General features: G+C 30.1%; 1 protein-coding gene across 1 annotated transcript; it reads left to right on the forward strand.

Annotated features, from left to right (window-relative positions):
* Window positions 1-10,651: 10,651 nt before the first annotated feature.
* LOC114163697 (B3 domain-containing transcription factor FUS3-like) lies at window positions 10,652-16,273 on the forward strand. The gene is made up of 6 exons (XM_028047994.1): window positions 10,652-11,347; window positions 14,773-14,862; window positions 14,985-15,085; window positions 15,251-15,297; window positions 15,412-15,488; window positions 15,773-16,273. The coding sequence occupies exons 1-6, from the start codon at window positions 10,898-10,900 to the stop codon at window positions 16,055-16,057; spliced, it is 1,050 nt and encodes a 349-aa protein (XP_027903795.1). The 5' UTR covers window positions 10,652-10,897; the 3' UTR covers window positions 16,058-16,273.
* The last annotated feature ends 956 nt before the right edge of the window (window positions 16,274-17,229 follow it).

Here is a 17,229-nt window from a genome sequence, read left to right on the forward strand (position 1 = left end):
TAGTCTAGTACATAAATAACCTTAAAGATGGTGAGACATGCCGGAAAGTATACCAAAAATGTACTCCATTATATTTTTTTTTTATCTCCTCATGTTTTAAGTTTTGTTTCCATCCCTACATGTGCTGACTAGTTTTGCAAACTATATGTATATCCAAAACTTTATGTTCATTTCTTTCATAAGGTTAGTAATTATTGATGCATAGAAAAATAAATTATGGAAATAATATTATCATAGTATAAAAATAAGATGTTTGAATTAATGCAATTCATTATATAAATGTGAACATGGTAGACTTTTTACAATTCATTATTTTTATGACTATACAACCATTCAATGACCACTACTTGCTGCAAGTTTCCTTGTAGAATAGTTGACATTATATTGGATAGTAATTACTGCATTAAATAATTTTTGGAAATTTCTTCACACATTTATAGGAAGCCAACCCAGCAAGCAAAGTCATTAAAATTACAAAGTTTGAAGAGAAAAACCAATACACTTTAAATAATTAAATAATTAATAATTACAATTTTCAACCTAAAGACAATCACCTTGTTCAATGTTACACATTATTCAATATTCCAATTATCTTAATTTACATAATTACCTTCCAATCTTCTAATAACCTTCAGATTGGTAACAGATCTCTTGACTATAAGGTCTCAAGAGTCAAAACAATATATACTCAAAATTTATATATGATACAAAGAGTTAATATGAAAATCTTTTCTTACTTTACTTATAATTTTTTTAATCTTTCCTAACAGTATTGATAATATCATGCTTCAAAATATGTGAAGAAATAAAATTTGTCTTCTTTTTATCTTTACTATCTATATACTTATTTAAAAGATTTTAAGAATAAAAATAAGTTATCAAAATCTAATCAAAAATTGAGAGGTGTAATTATTAAAAGAAAATTGTATGATAATCAAATCACAATTAAAAAACAGTTATGAAAAAACATATAGTATATAAATTTTCTTTCTATATTCATAAAATAATAAATATACAAAAAAAACTCATGAGATAAAAATATTATTTATTAAACTAATATAGTTTTATTTAATTGTCAAAGACAAAAAAGTACCCTTTTATCTTTAATAATAGAATAAAATATATGAAAAATGTAGAAAGAATGAGTTTGTATCTAACTTCCTATTTTCTTCCTACCAAAGAAAACATGTGAGTGAGAATATGTGAGAAAATCAAAAGATGATGAGAAACAACAAATTTATTTATCTTTTATTGTATTTAATTTTATATTTTATTATTTATTAATATGTTATAGTTTATTAAAAATAAATAAAAAACTATCTAATTTAATTTTTATAATACAATATACTATATATAATTTTAAAATTTTCTAAAGATTTAGGAGGACCATGATTTGGAACACTGAGGGTGTCTTTGTGTTTGCTTTCCAATGATAGATTTGAAGAAGAGTGAGTAAATGAATTTGAAGAGATAAAGAGACAAAAATGAAATTGTTTATTTCAGTGGAGGGAGGGAAGAGAGTGAAAATATTTTAAGGTAAAATTTATGAACATTTGTGAATGATTTGATAGATGTGATAAATATAAAATAATATTTTAATAGATAAAATTATTAGATAACAGTTTTACTCCTGTGGTTAAAATTAATACAATATAAAATATAATTATTATTATTAGTTTTAGTATTATTTTTATTATTATTAATAATATTATTAGTTTTATTATTAATTAGTATTATATTAGTAATGTTATTATTATTATTAATATAATTACTATTAATATTATTATTATTATTATTAATTATCCACAAGGTTTAATAATAATGATTATTATTATTATTTTAAATAATTTTATTAATTTGTACGTGTCATATTTAAGGAACAACTTTTTCATAACTTTTTTTTATAAGTACATCAGGTGAGATAAAAAAATTTCAAACAACATTAATTGAAAGTACTTTAATAGAATATAGGCATGCATTGCTGCAAAGTTAAAAATTCACTTAAATGAAGGTAAGTTTCAATTTAAAAATTCTAGACATCTAGGTAAAAGCATAAAATTTGTTAACTTGGAACTTAAAAAAATAGATGGAAAATGTGTATGCGCCGAGGAGGTAAACAAGTTTCATCCATCATTATCCATCCTCTTAATAATAAATTCTTATAAATAAACACGGCCTAAGAACTCCTCCAATAAGTTCGTGAACGTATTTTAGAGAATAACTAGTATGAGATTCGTGCGTACGCACAGATTTTTTTTTGTTTTTGTGTTATTGTTGTTGTAAGCATTTTATTTAAATGTTATATACATTATATTAATGAAAAATTAAATTAAATTATTGTTATTATTAGCATAATTTATATAAACATGTAAATATGTTTTAGATATTAAAATAATTACATTTAAGAATAAATCTGAAGATTGTAATTTTGTTGACAAAGTATAGTAATAATAGATTCAAGTGTCTTTTCAATATGCCTGGGTCATTTTATTAATAATTTAGATTAAAAAAATTAATATTTTTTTTTTATTTTTGAATGAATTATTTATTTATATTCCTATATTTTATTGTTATAAAAAGTAGCATGTAATGTAAATATGAATGAAGTGCAAATATATTGTGAAATGTAATTTTATTAAAAATTTAATATGAATTCAAGGTTAAAATTAAAAAAATACAACATATTGTTATCAATGTAAACATCGACTCTGAGTTAATTATTTGATGTTTTTGAACATATTTCTCTTTTTGAATTATTAAATAAATGAAATGTAGGTATATTTTGAATTTTGGTCCCGTACAAAAGTATTGTCCACATGAAATTGATTTTAAAATTTTTAAATCAAAACACTCGTAGATAAAACACACACACACACACAGATATATATATATATATATATATATATATATATATATATATATATATATATATATTAAAATGAAATGTATATGTATGGGTCATTATTTAAGTAAGATGTATGCATATTATGTAATATGGTCTCGTACAAAATAAATACAACATGAAATTGATGTTAAAATTTTTAGATAAAAACACAATGTATATTATATTAAAATGCGTATGGACGGGTCGTTATTAGAGTAAAATGTAGGCATATTGTGTAATAGGATCTCGTACAAAATAAATACAACATGAAATGGATGTTAAAATTTTTAAATAGAAACACATATATATTACATTAAAATGAAATGGATATGCACCGGTCGTTGTTAAAGTAAAATGTAGGTGTATTATGTAATTTGGTCCCGTATAAAATAAATATAACATGAAATTGATGTTAAAATTTTTAAATAGAACCACATATATATTACATTAAAATGAAATGGATATGCACCGGTCGTTGTTAAAGTAAAATGTAGGTGTATTATGTAATTTGGTCCCGTATAAAATAAATATAACATAAAATTGATGTTAAAATTTTTAAATAGAAACACATGTATGTTATATTAAGATGAAATGAAACACACGTATGTTATATTGTTATAATTCAAACTTTAGAACAATAGTTCACCATACTGTAAAGCTCTAACATTCAATTCCATTCCAATATGAGAATTTGGTTTCCTAGTTTATTAGTGCAAAATTGACACTACAATCACTAATTATTCATGCGTATGTACATTTTTGTGTTAAATTAAAAATTTGACGTATAATTTATTAGTGATATGTATTAAAAAATCATTTATTTTTGTGTTAAAAAAATTTGACAGTATGAACTTGTACATTTGTTTTGGTTCAAGTAAATAATTTTCTTTTATTTTTGAATTAAAAAATTAATATTATTTTTTTTTCTAATTTTGGAAATTAGAATATACATTAACAATTAACAATAATAAAATAAATAAAAAGAAAATTAAACATAGATCAAACAAATAAACCACCTAAGATTCAAGTGAAAAGTTGATGCTAACAGTATACATGATAATGAAGTACATATATTCAAAATTACAAATTACAAATAAATTTGTATTTAATATACATGATAATAAATTTGTATTTAATATTAATTATGGAGAAGCGCAACAGTCATATCAACAATTGCAATCTTTGAAAATGGTGATTTGGGAATGCAAAAAATGTAATGATGATTTCGTGTTGGAAATGTGCAGCAGTTCAAAGAAGTTTTTAGAGTATAAATATAAATAGATACTGGTTTGGGAAGTTGAAATATAATGATTTCGTTGAAAGAAAATCTTGAGAAGCGAAAATAGACTTATTGACTATAGGAATACAAAAAGATCTCCAACCAAATCTTATCATTCTTAAAAACTATGTTAACTTCATTCAATACTTATTTTTTCATTTAATTAATGAAATCAGTTGACAATGAAAATAATGGACTGAAAATAAATTATATTAAATTAAAAATAAAAAAAACTAACAATATACATGATGATGAAGTACATATATTCAAACTTAAAAATTACAAATAAATTTGTATTTAATATACATGATAATAAATTTGTATTTAATATTAATTATGGAGAAGCACAACAGTCATATCAACAATTGCAATCAATTGCAATCTTTGAAAAACGATGATTTGGGAATGCGAGAAATGTAATGATGATTTCGTGTTAGAAATGTGCAACAGTTCAAAGAAGTTTATGGAGTATAAATATAAATAGATATTGGTTTGGGAAGTTGAAATATAATGATTTCGTTGAGAGAAAATCTTGAGAAGCGAAAATGGACATTATTGACTATAGGAACACGAAAAGATCTCCAACCAAATCTTATCATTCTTAAAAATTATGTTAATTTCATTCAATACTTATTTTTTCATTTAATTAATTTAATTAATGAAATCGGTTAATAATGAAAATACTAATAATGGTTTTTCCAGAGGTAATAGTGATAATACTAATAATGGTTTTTCCAGAGCTGTCCAAACCTGAAAAACCAAATTTTTTTATCTGAATAAACGTTTATTCCGAGTAGTTCAAATTAATGGAGCAGTTCAATTATCTAGATTAGTGGTGCAATGATGATTATCTAGAGCAATACAAATAATAATTACAAAAATTTATACAAACGTTTATTCAGATTTCATATTCATTATTTAGACGTTATGCAAATATATTTAAAATTTTTTCATTGGAAGTTGTGTAGGGTTTCTTGAACAATGATAAACTTAGATTTCCAATCCAGTGATAAATTAAAATTTTCATAGGAAGTTGTGCAGGTTTTCATTGAACGTAGGATTGATTGATAGAGTAAGTTATTGCATTAAATGGTCTTAATAGTAATTTATGTTTCCCATACTATTAAAAGGTATTGAATAATAATTTCAGTTTCACATGCTATTAAATAGTCTTGAATAATAATTTATGTTTTTCATGCTACTGATTTGAAGAGACCGAAACATCCAGAGGTTTCATTGAAGAAATTTTACCATCTAGTTGCATTAAATGGTCTTAAATAGTAATTTATGTTTTTCATGCTATTAAATGGTCTTCAATAATAATTTATGTTTTTCATGCTACTGATTTGAAGAGACCGAAACATACAGAGGTTTCACTGAAGAAACTTTACCATCTAGTGTTAGAAACTTAACTAAGCAAGTCATTCATCTTTTTAAAAAATCAAAAGTATTCAGTTTCCAGAACTTTCTTTAGAACCTCATCTGCATCGTAAGTATAATATTTATTGAACAATAACATCATCACACAAACCAACCAAATTATATATACACAAAATTCATATAAAAAAACTTCCATGAATAACGTACAAATCCAACAACAGATCTTAGTTTAACCTCGTAAACCCACATGTGAGGAACACCATTGGAACACCACCAGGAGGATGGGTTGGCTCACAAAACAAAAATAATTAAAATCAAACTCAAAAAATGGAAAAATAATAAAAATAAAACTTCTTCATATTGATTTTTCATCCTTCTGCTTGAGAACTTCGTTTTGGATCTTCAAAAATCTTTGATCTTCTTTTTAATAGAAGAAGAAAACCTGAAAGAACAGAGGAAAAGAAGAAGCTTCAAAGAGAAGCTGAGAGTGTGAGGAAGAAAGAGTAGAGGAGGGAGAACGGAGAAAAGAAGTGTAGCAGAGTGGTAGGTGAGTGTGTGAGTGGTGCTGAAGCTTCTGGAGAAAAGTTGAGAACCTGAAAAACAAAACAAAAAATTATGAAAACGAAGTAGAAACACACAAAAAATACATTCAAACAACAACACATACATGAATACATATGGAAGATGAAGAAGAAACTAAAAAACACTCGAAAGTTATTACCTTTTCTTCACCTAATAATAGGTATACGAAACTCCTGAAAAACCAAAAAAGGTTTATGAAAATGAAACTGAAACAACAAAAAACACCTTCAAATAACAACACGGGTAACAACGCATATGAAAAAAGAAGAACACAAAAAAAGATCGAAAGTTATTACCTTTTGATTAGCCAAAAATAGGTTTCGAAACACCTGGAAAACCAAAAAAAGGTTTATAAGATGAAAACGAAACAACAACAAAAATATCTTCATACACATTTGTGTTGGGTTACGTTGGTAATAGTTAGAGAAGCAAACACTTAGCTTGGCGGTGAAAAGGAAGAAGAAGCTTTAAAGAGAAGTTGAGAGTGTGAGCAAAGAGAACGAAGAAAAAAAGTGTGGCAGAGTGGTAGGTGAGTGTGTGAATGGTGCTGAAGCTTCTGGAGAAAAGTTGAGAACCTGAAAAACAAAAAAAAAAAGGTTTATCAAAACGAAATAGAAATGCACAAAAAATACATTCAAACAACAATACATGCAACAATACATATGCAAGATGAAGAAGAAACTAAAAAACACTCGAAAATTATTACCTTTTCTTCACCTAATAATAGGTCTACAACACCTGAAAAACCAAAAAACGCTTACCAAAACGAAACTAAAACAACAAAAAACACCTTCAAACAACAACACGGGTAACAATGCATATGAAAAAAGAAGAACAAAAAAAAATCGAAAGTTATTACCTTTTGATAGCCAAAAAACGTTTCAAAACACCTTGAAAACCAAAAAAAATGTTTATAAAATGAAATCGAAACAACAACAAAAATACCTTCATACACATCTGTGTTGGGTTACGTTGGTAATAGTTAGAGAATCAAACACTTAACTTGGCAGTGGAAAGGAAGAAGAAGCTTCAAAGAGAAGTTGAGAGTGTGAGGAAGAAAGAGTAGAGGAAAGAGAACGGAGAGAAGCAGTGTGGCAGATTGGTAGATGAGTGTGTGAATGGTGCTGAAGCTTCTGGAGAGAAGTTGAAAAGATTTACTTTTGGGTCGCGTGTTGAAGCCCAACAATTAAACCTTCAAGGACGAAAAAACCAAAGAAAATGACACGTGTCAAAGACTTAGAAATGGGTATTTAGGTAATATCCAGAAGAGAAAGTTACCAAAAAACCTAGAAATTGGACAGGTGTCACTCGTTTAAGTTAGGGTATTTGAGTCTTTTTCAGAGGTCATTATTTTCTTATATTTTAGAGGTTGTTAAATCACTTCTCAACTATTATTATTTGACAATAAAGAAATATTCGTTTTTATCTATTATTTCTAAATTTTAAAATAACTTTCATTTTTTTAATGATATCCTAAATTTAATAAATCTGAAGAGAAAAATATCATTTATGATAATGTGGAAAGAAAATATAATAGCACACAGATGTACATTGAATGAAAAACTGAAAAAAAAATATAATAAATAACTTAAAACAAATTAAATGATTTTCCTTATTTGGAAGAGAAAAATTAGTTATAAATAAACACAGGGAGAATGTATGTGTAAAAAATTGAAATCATTAGAATCTAACATCAATTTATCTTAACTAAGTGAAAAAGAACTCACTCTTCGAACAATTATAATATTTTACTTTAGAAAATATTAGAATCTTGATGTTGTGGATATTGTATTCACAGTATTCAAACTAAGTTTGTTCGTTAAGTTGTGTAAATTTTAAAACTACAAGAGACGTTAAATTTTAAAGAGAAAAATAAATACACATTAAATAATTAGTAATTACAATTCTCAACTTAAAAGACAATCACTTGTTCAATGTTAGGTGTCATTTAATATTCTAATAACTTTCATTTGCATAACTATTAGTGACAGATTGAGACCAAAATAATATATTCAAACTTTATATACATTTTAAAGAGTTAATATGAAACTCCTTACTTAAACGTGTAATTCTTTGAATTTTAAAAATGTCAATGGTCAATGTCTATCTAATTCAATAATTGAACCCTTAGCATCATGCTTTATGTGAAAAAATATAATTGTGTTGTTACGGATATTTTTTTCTTTTATCATTTTTAACAAGTGAATTTATTCTTTTATTTTTTATCTATATACTTATTTAAAAAAAGTTTAAGAATAAACGTAATTTATCAAAATCTAATAGAAATTTGAGAGATGTAATTATTAAAATAAAAATTTTTGAAAATCAAATCACAATAACAATCATGAAAAAACATATAGTACATCACTTTTTCTCCTATATTCGTAAAATAATAAATACACAAAAAATTCCATGAGATAAAAAAATACCATTTATTAAATTAATATTTCACTCTCAAACAAGAGAGTTACCCATTTTATCTTCAATAATGAGATAAAATATATGAAAAAACAAGAAGAATGAATTTGTGTCTAACTTATTATTTATTCAATAACAGAAGAAATTATCTGAGAGCGAGAATTTATGAAAAATTCAAGATAATAAGAAAGAAATATTATACTTTATTAAAGAAATAAAAATTTACCTAATTTCATTATTTTCGGTGTAATAATGTCCTACATATATTTGTATAATTTTAAATAAATTTTTTAAAAGATTTAGGAAGCATGATCTCATTGGAAGACTAAGATCCCCTCTAATAATTGGGATGCACGCATTTGAGAGAATAGAGTTGAAAAATAATAATTGAGTCGAGTCAGTTTTCAACTATTAGTTGTCAATAAAAAATATTTGTTTTTATCTGTTATTTTTAAATTTTAATGATATCCTGAATGTAATAGACTTGAAGAGAAAAATATTATTTACAATGGCACACAAATGTACATTGAATAAACAACTGAAAAAAAAGAGTATAGTAAATAAATTGAAACAAATTAAATGATTTTCCTTACTTATATTTGGAAGAGGAAATTTAGTTAGAAGCAAACATAGGGAGAATATATGTGTTAAAACTTGAAATCATTAAAATCTAGCATTAATTTTTCGTAACTAATTTAAAATTGGTGCAAGAAGAAGTCATCTAACGGTCATAATTTATTACTTTACTTTAAAAAAATATGGGAATCTTGAGAGAGTTTTAGTTCACGATGTTGTGGATAGTGTGTATTCACAGGTATCCAAAATAAGTTTGTTTGTCACAGTGAGAAATTTTGTTGATAGCGGAAATGGTAGTAGGTATGTGGCGAAGGAAAAGTCAAACGAATGAGCGTTGCTGTTTCTTCTGCAGAATTGATGAGTGAAAATGGCCTTAAAAGAAGTTTGGGAAGGGATTTGGGGCAAGTGGGAAGAGATAAAAGCAGAAGGGTATTAATAAGAAAGCTTAGTCGGAGTTAATATTATCATTAATTGGTTTCTCAAAGAACCTTTGCATGGTGTCCAAGTGGAGTGCTGAGCGAGTTTGGGAATCCACATATGACCTCAGAAGTGAAGCAACTGTACAAGTAAAGGAACAGCAAAATCCGCAATTATACTCTGCTGCGCGCCCCACAGGCGCAAAAAATAAAAAACAATCACGTGGTTCATATCCCTTCCATCAGGCCATCTTCCATTCAAATCAAATCACCATGTGCTCACCTCGTCACACTCGCTGCCACTTGGCGCATTCTCAGTGAACCACTGCACGGTGCATTATATAAACGCACCCCACAGTATACCGTATACGACACTCGCTTCTGGTTTCATGCAATGCACCCTAGTTTTGAAGAAGGTGCTGCTACAGTGCTACTCTTCCTCCTTCCGAATAGAGTGAATGAATGAATGCGTGTGAGTGTGTATGTGATAATGCAATGGTGGTGGTGGGTGTGGTTGGTTTTATTGTATGATGAAAGAAAGAGAAAGAGATTTGAAGAAAGAGAAAGAGAAAGAGAAAATGAAAAACGCCATTGATTTCTGTTGTAAGTTTTCAGAACTTTTGCAACAGGTGGAGGGTGTTATCGAGCCCCATGTTTCCTGTGTCTTCACCATCCATCCGTCACTACATGCTTGGCCACTATCTAACCACCACCATCACCACCACAAGAGCACCAAACCCTAGGCGCAAACCAAACCCATCACCCTTAACCCTGGTTTGCACCACCCCCTATTCACACGCAGCCACATTGCCCTCATTAACTCTCCTCTCTCCCTCCACATTATTGTAAAACACCACAAAGCGCCAAAACCAAAACCATCCATGAATCCGCTCCTCACATTTGGTCACCACTCTGATTAACCCATCTACTCTACTCTACTCAAGAAAGAGAGTGTGAGAGTGTGAGAGAGAGTTCATTATATTATGGTAAAAGTAAAAGGAAGCAAGGGGAGAGGATGGGGTGAGGCGTGAATGCAGGATAAACAAATGTCATAAAAACCAGACCCTGTAATCACAAAAATCCTTGCTAAAAATAGAAAAACTCCAAAGAAAAAAAAATATAGAGAGAGGGGGAAGAGAAGAGTGAAAGAGAGTCCACCATTGATCTCTTTAACACCAAACCCCACACCCATTTCGTGATTGCCCAGCGTCGTCCATACCCGACCCTATCTATCTATATCTGCCTGCACACACTCAGACTGAGAGAAAGAGAGCCAACAACTACAGTCACAGAAAACCAAAAGCACTGTGTGTGTCTCTCTAAATCAACCAAAAAAAGAAAAAAAAAAAAAACCCTAAGCTAATGATGATGGATCAGCGACAGCGAGAGAAACTGCTTCACAAAACCGAGGCCTGTGCCTTCGTGGCAGGTGTTGCTGCCGAGCTTCGACTTGTCGCCGCCCAAGGAGACATCGCCAACACCAACAACGTTAACTCCACCACCACCATCGTATCTCAATCTCACGCCTCGCCTCGGATCCACGACGCCAACCACCTTGGCCTCGTCGCTGCGGTTACCAATCTTGGAACTGTTCACAGGAAGAAGAGGATGCCCAGGCAGCGAAGATCCACCGTCGCCACCTCCTCCACCACCCCCACCTTGTTTCTCCAGATGCACCACTCCGACAACGCTCTCCCCTCCAAGCACCACCACCCTAATTTACCATCTTCAACTCCTTCCGCCTCCTCGCACGTGCCACCCTCCTCTCTCCAGTCCGTTAAACACCCCACTCCTCCCCGGCTCGCCGCACGTGTGAGTCACCCCTTTTCTCCTTTTTCTTTTCTTTTTTTTCTCCAATTCTTCATTCTCAAGATCTCATCTTATCTTATATACATACCCCCATTCTCAATTGGGTCCTTGCTATGTCCTCGCGATATTGTCTTGCTCCTAATTTTTTTACCCCATTTTTGGATCTCATAAATTAAGTGTTTTTTTCTTTCGATTAAAATTGGAACTTCGTTTTAAGCTTTTTTTTCCCCCGATTTTTTCACCAATTATCTTCACTGAACTCCGATTCTAACTCTAAAACATTGAAAAACAATTGCATCGGAGTTTTATTCAACTTCTTGCTGATTTGTTTAGATCTTGGGTTTGTTTGTCTCGTGATTCCCTTTTGCCTATTTAAATGATATTTTTTGTGATAATCTTTTCCAATGCTAAATGCAAAGTTTGTGATAATCTTATATAAAATATTATATTATATTATTATGATTATTATTATGTATTATATTATATAATTATATATAGTTGAGATTGGTACTATTTCTTTGTTTGAAGAGAGCACAAATCATTTGTTTGATCTTCAATTTGGTAACTGAGACATGGGAAGGGAAGAGTGAGAATGAAGGGCAAAAGTGACACTGCAGTCAAGAAATGAACTGAGTTTTTTATATTAAAAAATCCCCACCCAAAAAGAGACCAAAAGGAAACAGAATATATTAGAATATATTAAGAATGAAGTTTAGAAAAGAATGTCTCAGAAGACAAGATAAAGAATAAAATGAGAGTGAAGACATATTTTTTGTTTTTTTTTTTACTAAATTGAGTGGTGAAATGGAGTCTATAAACATAAGTGAAACTAGGGATTTTAATGGGTGGGTAGGGTCCCGTACCCTACTTTCTGGATAAATATTTGTCTCATATTTGTCCCGTACATGTCCTCATATCCGTACATGTATCCATTATGTGGGTATCTGGCTTGGATCAACAAATTCATTTTCTCTGATTGATTCCTAAAAAATAAAAAAATCACTAACAATTTATATTGTAGTTTATTTTGAATGAATTATTAAAAAAATTACTAACTTCAATGTTCACATTGAAGTTTCATATTGTCCAGTTTTAATCTAGAAGAGCATGAAAACATAAGAAGTTCATTCAGAATTTGTAACAATCACTTAACTAAAATATCTAAGTAAAACTGTTAATTTCATTACCTTCCATGTTGGTCCATAACTAGTCTTGGAGACATATCAATGCCTCCATAATATTTAGAAGTAATCTACTGCGATATGGAGTAAGAATCCGACCACCACTACTTGAATGAAGACTCATAAACAACAGTTGAGATGAGGATTGCTAGAATGTCTCTCTCCAGCATTTGCAAGGTTGGGTATTTTAACCCATTACTTTTCCACCATGCTAAGATATCAAATTGTGCATCTGGAAGTTTTGCCTCTTCTAAATAACGATCTAAATCTTGTAAAATTTGACCTTCAACTTTCTTTTCTTCCAAGAACACCTATGTTCACTACATTTAGGTTTGAACTTTGAGATGAAGCAGCCAATTCTTTACCATTGACTTTAATTACATACTCTTTTACCAAATCTTGACAAATAGATTTTACCCTCTCAATTTCATAATGAAAATTTTCTCCATAAATTTGAGGGAAAAATAATCTAACTAGTCAATTTTATACCTGGGATCTAATACAATTCCTACACCCATCACCCTGACATTCCAATACTTATTGAATTTAGTAATCCTGGTTGCAGCCATTCTAAGAATAATGGAAATAGGACACGAAAGTCATTCAATTAAAGCCAATTTAATTTCACATATATTTGTGAAAACGACATTCATAATTGGATACAAAGTACCAAAGAATAAGTCTTCATAATGTCAATCCTTATCGTGTTTCGAGAAATCCCCTTGAATCAAGATTGCAAAGCAAGACAATATTCCTTAAAGCCCATGTGATCAATCATTGACATTGGATACTCATGTAGAACTATCATCTTAACAAGTGCATACCTTGTTTCTTGACTAAATACATAGTTGCCAACAACTATGGTTTCACTTACTATTTTTTCCTGTTTTAAGAAATGCTTGCTTGATGTCTGGAGTTGTTCAAAGTTTGCAACACCTAAAGTGGACCATTAAGTTGTTCTGGTATAAAAAATTCTATCAAAAGGTTATAAAAACAATTTATAAAGTGAGTATACATAAATTATACCTATAATTCATATTGACGAACCAAAATTGTGTTCCTTACTATTAAAATGATAAAAGTCATACATTAGGAATTTTTGATGCATACGAAACTCATGAAATAATAAAATAATAAACCAAAATGCTATTAAAATGATAAAAGAAATACGATAATCATTTTTAATTCATACAAAACTCATGAAATATTAAAATAATAAACAAGAAACTCAGTTAAATAAGACAACTCGTATGAAACCATATTTTTCAATTCTTAGAAGTTAATAAGCCTCAACTATCCTATGCCAAGTATTCTTATTTTGTTAACTCCATCTGGCAACACATATCATATCACATGTACAGATACTATGATACCTGTACCTGTCATGTTAATATGCGAGTATAAAAAATATTCATACCCATTATCTGTGGATATCTATTTTTAATATCACTTTCTATCCGTTACGAGTTTTATCTGCGAATATTCGTAAGTACAAATTTTTTTTATCTCCCAAGGTGAAATATTGGGCTAATAGCTATCTGAACATTTGCGTCAGATTATGTTACCAAAAAGATACAAACACACATAAAAAAGGAACACACTTTTATCACAAAGACGATGATGGATATATATATAAGTGCGGAATGAATAAGTTTCATAACCGGGAAGGGACCAAAATAAATAAATTTCATTCGTCTTATATGTTTATTTGACAAACATGTGTTGTATTATAAAAAATATTTATTGGACTATGTTTCTGTTTTTAGAAATTTTTGATATACATGTTGCAATGCTAGCTACAGTATATCCGTCTTCAACCTTCATCCCTTATTAATTGCAAGATTGCCAACAGAACAGTACATTGTTATTTGTCTCAATATTAATTAATACCCTTACTTGGAATACCAAATTCTTACTTTACATTGTGTACACAATTTTAAAAGTAAAGAAAGAAAAACTTATGATTAGTGGATATTGACGGCTCCATATTTGGGAAATTGTGTAGTTCAAGATATCCATATTAGGCATGCTGGACAATGTTTTGGGTACTCTGCCTTTCAGACTGTTAGCATATGGACTTGATGTACTTATACAGGACATGGTGTCTATGATGTCTTACTTACACAAGAATTGCATGTTCTTTCACAATTAATTATAGTTTTTTCCATCTTTTAGTGGCTTTTAGGTGAATGTCTATAGCTTTAACCTGAGATTAACAATGGTCTAATTTGGTTTGTGTGTTTCTAGGGAATCGATCAAAGAAACTTGAGGTTCCTTTTCAAAAAGGAGTTAAAGAACAGTGATGTTAGCTCCCTAAGGAGAATGGTGTTGCCCAAGGTTTGGTCTATGTTCATTAATATTGTCTTTACTTCATTATTGTCTCAACTTCTCTTCTAATTCCACCATGACCTTAGAATATTAATGACTAAAATAATTGGGAAAGAAATTGTCACTTGCAGAAAGCAGCAGAGACTTTCCTCCCACCACTGGAATCAAAAGAAGGAATTTTTATGGACATGGAAGACAAAGATGGTACTCGTGTGTGGAATTTCAAGTACAGGTCTGCAACATATACATATATAGAAATGTCAGAAAATAAACTAAAGACATTATTTTACGACATTGGTTCTAGTTGTTGAATATGTAATTTAAGGTTTTTTTTTTAATTAATTGTTACTAACCATTCAAATTCATATTTCATTTTATTTGTATTTGAACAATGCAGGTTTTGGCCTAACAACAATAGCAGGATGTACGTGCTTGAAAATACCGGTAAAGTCTATTCATAGTAATTATTGTCTGACAAGTCCCAGAACAGATAAATTTTTGAATTTTATAGTAATGAAATAATAATAACAATAATATTTTTGTGTCTAATACTTTCAGGAGATTTTGTCCGCACACATGGCCTTCGATCCGGCGATACCATTATGATTTACCAACAGATTGAAAACAATAACTATGTACGTGCCGCCAAAAATATTTCTATATTATTCATTCTGCCACAGCATAAAATATACATATAAGGAACGAGAATCAAGTTCGTACTTAAAAGTACACACTGAAATACTTTAAATAGTATATTATGATATCTTTGACTCATTCGAAAAAAGTTATAATACTATTTATTTATGCCATTAATTTTATTTAAATCTCTTTCCGAAGTTGATTCGTATGAAATTTTATAACTTTGTAATATTACCTATATTTCTTTTTCTTCTTAACCATATGCATTATATATATTCAGGTTATTGAGACGAGAAAAGCTTGGGAAGAAGATGAATCTGTGGGACAAAGTAATGAGACAGTGAACAAGATGTTCCCGAGTGACTTGGAGGTCAACAAACCAGGATGTTTCAACATAAGCTACCCTGCAGGGAATGATGCTGGCATGTCGTACATATATGAGACTACTATCTCAAATGACTCTCCACTTGACTTTCTGGGAGGATCAATGACGAACTTTTCAAGGATTGGACCGGTTGAAACCTTCGGTTCTGTTGAAAATTTGTCCCTTGATGACTTTTATTAAAGCACGGCACAACCACACAAAACAAACTAATTAACATGGTATTACTAAGACCAGTTAGAATATGTAAGGTACTAAAATGTTTTTTTTTTGTTGTTCATGAGTGAATATGGGAGGATTTTAGTTGAATAAAAGGGAGTCAGTGAGCATGTTTTGTGTTCCTCTCTCACGAACAAGTGAGATTGTATGTGATGTATTAATTTTTTATATTTATTTTTGTTCTGGTAAAAAAAGGTGTAAAATAATCTTTAACCGAAAACAAAAAAAAGAAGTATTTTAATCTCAGCTAATGACTCACTTAGGCCAAAATATTTCGTCCCTTGTCACGTGTTCCACATCTAACAGATCTTTTCAAACCCACGACCAACACAATCATCTTCCCACTCTTCTTAGTTTGCTTTTTACCCAATACGAACCATAGTTCATAATTGTCCCAAGACTACCCAACTCGTCGGCTAACGTCGAGGAAGGCAATCTTTCAGAACACAATCGTACGAGCCACGATCTCGTACACTCCACTGGACTTTCAAAACCACCAGACTACATCCTCAAGTGGCTACGTATTACCACAATACAAGATGCAGCAGTAACTAGGCCCCCAATAAAGCATCGCATCAAGACCTCCATCCAAAACTGTGTAAAATCCTCCACGTAATCCAGCTAAACACCTGAAGCCTCTTGGCGCATCACATGCGTCGCTTGGCGTTGTCTGGTTCCAAATCGCCTGGCGATCTCCTTACGTCACTAGGCGCTACGCGCCTTCTAGTGCCTTTGCTAGTCTACTTTCACCTAGCAAGACCATCCCTTTTGCCAGGCGCCATGCAATTCTACTTGCCACTTCCACTATTTGGAGTCTCTATCGTCTAACGGCTCGTCCCGCATTGCCAGGCGCCATACTAGTATTTTGGCATTTTTGACAAGTTCTAAAGGACCTCAAGCACTGAACATTCAATTATAGCACCATAACAAGTATGCAATCATAATCACATGACTAGATCACAATTCACACATTCATGGTTTCATAACTGAGGGCATGTCTCTATTCAAATATGATGCAGTCCATCATACAATCATTATTTTACCATACAAACATACCACCTTTAACTTAAACCAATAGCGAAATTTGCACATAATGACAATCTCAAAACATGCACCAAACAATATCATAATCAAGG

This window comes from Vigna unguiculata, chromosome 1, assembly GCF_004118075.2.
Source record: "Vigna unguiculata cultivar IT97K-499-35 chromosome 1, ASM411807v1, whole genome shotgun sequence".
Taxonomy (NCBI): Eukaryota; Viridiplantae; Streptophyta; class Magnoliopsida; order Fabales; family Fabaceae; genus Vigna; species Vigna unguiculata.

Coding starts and splice junctions, on each gene's coding strand:
- LOC114163697 (XM_028047994.1), top strand. CDS start 10,898: ATGATGATGGATCAGCGACAGCGAGAGAAACTGCTTCACAAAACCGAG. Junction 11,348..14,772: donor CTCCCCGGCTCGCCGCACGT/GTGAGTCACCCC, acceptor GTGTGTTTCTAG/GGAATCGATCAAAGAAACTT. Junction 14,863..14,984: donor GGAGAATGGTGTTGCCCAAG/GTTTGGTCTATG, acceptor TGTCACTTGCAG/AAAGCAGCAGAGACTTTCCT.